General features: G+C 40.4%; 1 protein-coding gene across 1 annotated transcript in view; it reads right to left on the bottom strand.

The window, feature by feature from the left end:
* Nucleotides 1–6,388, bottom strand: part of Bank1 (B cell scaffold protein with ankyrin repeats 1) — a 323,433-nt gene extending 317,045 nt beyond the window's left edge. Inside the window, exon 1 of the mRNA XM_023703868.1 lies at nucleotides 6,282–6,388. Within this exon, the coding sequence (XP_023559636.1) occupies nucleotides 6,282–6,315 (34 nt within the window). The 5' untranslated portion in view covers nucleotides 6,316–6,388. The remainder of the gene's footprint in view (nucleotides 1–6,281) is intronic.
* Nucleotides 6,389–6,777: the final 389 nt, after the last annotated feature.

Genomic DNA, 6,777 nt, shown 5'->3' with positions numbered 1-6,777 from the left:
AAAAAAAAAAAAAAAAAAAAAAGCAATTTGAGACTGGATGTGGTGGCACATGTCTGTAATCCCAGTACTTGGGAGGCTGCAAACAGGAGAATGACGATGAGTCCAATTTAGTAGTGAGACCCTGAACACCCCGTAGATCCTTCCCTAAAATACAGAAAAAAAAAAAGAAAGAAAAAACCTTTTCCCAGCAGTGACATAGAATCTGTTAAGTAAGGTGAGCAAAGTACCACATCCCTGTCATCCTAGTACTTAGGAGGCAGAAGTGGCAGGCTTTCCATGAATTCAAGGCCATACTGGGCTACATAGTGAGTTCAGGGCCAACCTCAACTACACAGTGAGACTTTGTAAAGTAAAACAAAAACAAACAAACAAACAAACAAGCATTTGTCAACTATACTCAAATACATTTAAGATTTTAAACTATACTTACCAGGGTCAAATAAAATTGATGATTCAGTCAATGGAAAAGGACTAAATTTTGGGGATTTTTCAGACAGCAAAGCATTATACAATTATTGTGCTAGAGATTTTATGGAATTGTGCATTTATTTATTTATTTGTCTTTTTGAGGCTGGGCCTCACTATACACTTCAGCTTGGCCTTGAGCTCACTTTGTAGCTTGGGCTGGTCTTGAACTCACAGTGATCATCCTGCCTCAACCTCCTGAGTGCTGGGATTACAGGCTTGTACCATCATACCTGGCTTTGAAATTGCGATCTTTTATGTTTCTTCATTATGTGCTAGTATAAAAACATAGTGACTGAAAGGCTCCTACGTTAACAGCTTGGAAAGCTTTCACAATTGAAATAACACAATAGATTATTAAATATTTAGTGTGACTATACTGAACCATTGTGATACCTTGTCCCAAGTGACACACTCACCTCACAAGGTCACAGAGGGTCCTGCCTATCCCATGAGACTCCAAAGTGGAAACAACAAATGGCAGCTATTAAAGGAAGGCCCAAGTGTCAAGTGGTCTGCACATGGTTTTACTCCTTTGAAAGTCAGACATAATCAATAAAAGGAATGAGATTGTTGGCTCTGATCAAAGAATGAGGCTTTGTCCATGAGCTGTATCCAACAAATAGCAGCATCATTGGAAGTATGGAAGGCCAAGCTGGGGCTTGTTTCCAGGCTTTCTGTAGGCTTTACAAGGTACAGGACATATTAATATGAGATGGGAAAGAGACAGAAAGGCTTAACAGAAAGGAGAATGAGACCCAGTGCTATAAAACAGGACCTTATTTATTTATTTATTTATTTGGTACAGGGAGTTGAACCCAGGACCTTGTGCTTGCCAGCCAGGCACTTGTGCCACTGAGCTGCATACCTGGCCAGGACTTCTTTTAGTGAAATTGATACAGAGAGACTCTCAGGAAGATGGCAGGGCATTGAGGACTTCTTGTCATGATCGCAAAGGGAAGCTGCCTGTTTGGATTTCTTCCATGCAAAGTGCTTGGAAACAACAAAGAAATTTCTACTCAGTGGTAAATGTCTTAGAAGCTCCTTATGGCTAATTAGAAACAAACAAACAAACAAACAAACAAAGAGGAGGGCCAGCCAAATAGCTCAGCAGATTAAAGTGCCTACAAGCAGATACAGGGACCAGAGGTTCAATCCCCATGTCTGCAGTGCCGGCCCTGCCCTCAGGGGCATGCTTAGATGGCAATTGAAATGGCGTGGTGGTATGCTCCTATAATCCCAGCTCTTGAGAGGCTGTACACAGGTGGATTACTACAAGTCCGATCTAGTAGTGAGACCCTGAACACCCTATAGACCATTCCTTAAAAAAAAAAAAAAAAAAAAAAAAAAAAAAGCTAAGAGGGACATAATTGGATACAATTTCAAACATTTTTTCACCACTTGGACTATTTCAATATGTGCAGTAAACCCTAACTGCCATTCTTTATATTTAAAAGAGTAAAGAATTACAAGGCCAAATAATAACATTTCTAAATAATAGATCTGTAAAATTTTGCCCTTCCTATTCTTATTTTATGGCTGTCTCCAAAATTACTGTAAGATGTTGTTTAATCTATGAGGAAAGTCATAAAAAGCAACCATAACTTAGATGATTAAATAAAAGCAATTCAAACTCTTCAAATGTGTACTTTATATTTGGTAGAGATGATGGTCCTTAGTTTAGATTAGAGTTTTAAAAAAATCCTAGTGATACAATAGATTTTTTTTAATCTTATAATTTGAAGTATTCTACAAACTTTTTAAAATTTGTATTTATTTATTTATTACAGAATATTGCTATGCAGCTCAGATTCATAATGATCTTCTTGTCTCAGTTTCTCCAGCACTGGGATTACAGGCATGTGCCACCATGCCCGATTTCTGTGTCCCACATGGTAACCTGAAAAGCATGTAGTACTGGGGATTGAACCTGAGTCCTTGTGCTTGCCAGGCAGGTGCTTAGACTGCCAACCTATCTTCCCGGCACTAGCCTACAAATTTACATTTATTTATTTTATTTTATTTTTATTTATTTATTTTTATTTTTATTTTTATTTATTTATTTTTTTTGAGGAACCGGGGATTGAACTCAGACCCTTGCACTTGCCAGGGAAGTGCTTATTCTACTGAGCCATCACCGCAGCCCACTAAATGTTTATTTACAGTCTAAGGTTTCACGTATATTTACATTCTGTGCAAATTGAGTTACAACTGGTATTGTGTGATCTGGGAAATCAATCATGTTCTCATTCCATTTTATTGAATTTCTTTTTTATTCTTTCCTGAAACTTCTGTAGTTTAATACCGTTGCAAATAGTCTGTCCTAGTTCTCCTTGGAGAATCCTTTTTTTCTTCTCACAACTGTCAGATGCATTATTTCCCCAAGGACATGTTAGTGCCTTTACACAGGTAGCTATGTCTCCTGGTTATTATTTTATTTTGTATGGGAGCTTGGTTGTTTCCTTCCCTGTCTCCCAAGCCAGTATGGGGGCTTGTCTCAATAAGAAGTTTATCTTTTACATGTAAATGTGACCCCCATTGAGCAGTAGCGTAGGAATTAAAATAGCCAACAGGTGTGAAGCAATGACTCTGTTGTCCTGCTAAGGACTTCACCTACATTCTCTCTTTTATTGCTCAAAATAACTTTGGAATAAATGTCACTGCCCCCACCATCTTGCTCTTTAATAAGCACCTGAGACAAGGAGAGATTTAGTGACTGATGCAAGAACAGAGACAGACAAGCCTCAGTCAGGGCCTGGGTCTCCGGCTGTCTGTGTCCAGAGGTCACCTGAAGTGTGACTGCTCCACGGTGCGCTCAGGCAAAGGCAGCAGCACAGTCCCTCTGACACCCCAGTGCCATCCAGTGACACTGATGTGGAAGCCAGAAGTCCTTCGCAATTCTATGTTATGGAGCTCTTTATTTTATTTTATTTACTTTTAAAAGTTTTTAATACAAAGAAATAATAAATGTTAGAAGAATACAATATATTATATGTATAATATATATATATATATATATATATATATATATATATATACATTATATATAGAGAGGACATATTTGTATCCATTAAAACTATTCTTATATTTTTTGTAGAAGTTAACAATAGAAAAATTAAAAAGAGGGGCTAATATAATATTCAAGGAGAAGAAAAGAACAAGAGGACTATTTGACTTTAAGACTAACTATAATGTATCACTAATTAATTAATTAAGATACTGTGGCATTGGTGAGTAGACAGGCAGATTAATGGTATGATTATAAAGTCCAGAAATATGCCCACAGTTGATCTTTGATACAGGAAAGATCAATTTAATAGATAAAGGGGCTCTATTTCACAAATAAGTTTGGAGCAACTGGTCATTCATACAAAAAATAATCTAGACATAAACTTTACATACTTGAAAAAATTAACTCAAAATAGAAGATAAATCTAACTGTAAAGCACAAGACTAGGAAATTCCCAGGGGGTATTAGGAATTCTTTAAAGAGAAAACTGCTCTAAAAGAGCTGTTTTTCTTTAACAGCTCAGAAATGTCCTCATCCTGGCCTTTCTAGGCTGACCTAAGATAAGAAAACTGTATTTGTTTTAGGACTGGGGATTCAACTAGGACCTTTGCCTCATTTTTTCCATTCTTTATATTTTTTTGAGACATAGTAGTTATGTTGCCCAGAATGGGCTTGATCTTGTGATCCTCCTGACTTAGTCCCTCAGAGTTCTGGGGTGACATGTATGTGTCCCTGCATCCAACCAGGTGAGTAGTTTTTGCCCCCCCCCCACCAGAGTGGAGGATGAGTATTTCCTTAGTGGGACAAATCTATGCTGTTGGCTCTGATTGAAGTAAGAGCAAAAACCTTCAGCTCTTCAAGGATTTTGAGGCCAAAACATGAGACCTAAACAAACCATTTCTGCATTTATATACAACACAATCCAAGTTAGTTCTGCTATTTTGTGCTTTCTGCTTTTAAATGAATCATTTATTTAACTCTTATCAGAAGTACCATGTATGTCAATTAAATACAAAAAGTATGATGTGGGAAATAAGTGGGATTTTAATGATCATTTCTATGATCTCAAAAATTCAAAAGAACAACAACAACAAAATGAATGAAGCAGAGAGAGAATCTTTTGTGGACACTAGTAAATGACATCCGGTTAAAGATAAATCAAAAAGCACATTCCAAGTAGAATTTCCTTCCGTGGTTCAGCACTGGGTAGAGACTTTCCAGCTCCCAGGGAAGTGCTAGCTGCAGTCTGGACAGTTGGTAGAGCTCTCTGATGGCTGTCTACATGGCTATGGTCACTGGACAGCTAGTACAGCTCTCTGATCCCATCTGCGTGGCCAAGAGCACTACGAGCCAGGCCAGGGCAGTAGAAATCACTTGCCTCATAGCACTGAGCTCTCTTCACACTGTCACTGTTATCTTCTTGGGAAGACACATAGGTGCTGGGTGAGCTGAGGGATAGACTGCCTGCAAGTATGTCTTAGTTCTGGGGCCATGGGAAAGTCACCCCTGGAGTCTCTGTTGTCTTTTCTTCAAAATAAGGTTGTTGGACTAGCTGACCTCTTGCTGCCACAATCGAGCAAAAGCAAGAGTGGAGAGTGTTCACAGAAGAGCTCTCCATGCAATGAATCTGCCCATCTGGAATACTAAGAACTAGCTCTCCCGGAAGGCTGCTCTCCTTGATGAACTGGGCATGGGTGGATGTCAAAAAGATAGCTCACTACACAAGCGGTATCAATGACTCTTGGCAGAACAAGGAAGCTGAGGCAAGTGATACATGCTAGACTGAGAAGGAGCCGAAATGTTAGCTCAAACCATCACAACCGCAGGTGTCTCTGCCTGTCTGTCTCTTGGCTGTCAGGTGGAAGAAAAGCTGTTTTCTGGCCACAGGGTTCAACCTAGAAGTTGGAGATACACTGTAACCTGTTCTGCTAAGTTGTTAGTTTAAGTCACAGGGTTATTTCTGGATAGTACAAGGCCAGTGTGTGTGGCAGTGTGTGAGCCACAGAGCTTCCAAAATGTCACAGCTAGTGTTTAAAATGTTGATCAACTCAGCTCTGCAGCTCTAATTCCTTCAGTGTCCTTTCCATGGTCACAATTAACAAAAGAGCAAATATTCAGTTTATTTACTAAAAACATACACTAAGAGAAGCCACTAAAGTCCAAATCGTACTAGCTAAAAGATGCTGCTAAGTTATGAAAAATTAATTTTGTTCTGAAAATTAAGGAAATTTCATTCAGAGTATGTTTTCTTTTTGCATTTTCATTGAATCTCCAGTCATATTAACTTGAGTGATACTGTTGTTACATTTAAAAATTGAACACTTTTCATAATCACATGCAACTCACAAATGCATTAGAAACACTTCAAAAAGAACATAGTACAAACAACTTCGAAAATGTGCAGCAACAGAACAGGGAGATTTTTAACCTGGCTACAGCTCAGCCTTGGCATGAGGCTACCTACTCTGCCCTGCCCTTCCCTGCCATTGTCATGCCCTGGTGTCCAAGCTGGCTCACACTTTGCTTGCCAGGTGAGTCACACCACAGGAGACCAATGACCTGCTTCTCCGTGTTTTCAAAGGACATGTTGCTTTAAAAGCACGTTGCAAAGTGAAAACAAAGGACGGAATCTGTCCTGTTGCTCTGCGGAGCACCAGCCCCAGAAATCGCAGATACAGGTGGTAGCAGGCTAGCGCTGTGTAAATCCCAGCGGAAAACTGGAGACCGTGAAGCCTGCAGTAGCGCCTCACAGCGCGGCACCCTCCCCGAGACCCGATCCCTCTGCACCCGCGGGCGCAGCACCCACCTGGGGACACGGGCTGAAACGTGGCAGGCAGCATCGCCGTGGAGGTGAGCAAAGTGGGACGACCGACTGGGGACCTTAGGACCGGGGACCTCGGGGACCTTGGTCCGGAAGTTCTAACCCAGGGCTCTAGCCCGCAGGAAGCGAAACTGCCCCGCTAGCCGCGCGCCTGCAGCTGCTGCCTTGGTTTCCTCTCCGCTGCTTCCCACCTCACCCTGTCACGTAAGATCTCTAGGACTATCACCTGCTGGGACGGAAATTAAACATTTACCCTCAAGACGGACAAGGGATAAGCTAGAAGGTGTAGGTATATCTGCCTGTTCTGTAACATTCCTGGGTTTAAAACCCACGTTTTCTAAGCCAAGTGGTTTTAAATATCATCTAAAACATATTCCCTACTCCCGTTCAAAAAAAAAGAAAAAAAAAAAAGCCTTGGACCTTAATAGTCCTTCGAAATAAAAGTGGTGTGTGTGTGTGTGTGTGTGTGTGTGTGTGTGTG

The sequence above is a fragment of the Octodon degus genome, unplaced genomic scaffold, assembly GCF_000260255.1.
Source record: "Octodon degus isolate 3935 unplaced genomic scaffold, OctDeg1.0 scaffold00183, whole genome shotgun sequence".
Classification (NCBI taxonomy): Eukaryota; Metazoa; Chordata; class Mammalia; order Rodentia; family Octodontidae; genus Octodon; species Octodon degus.
The sequence above is the reverse complement of the archived record's forward strand: the minus strand, read 5'-3'. Positions and strand labels throughout refer to the sequence as shown.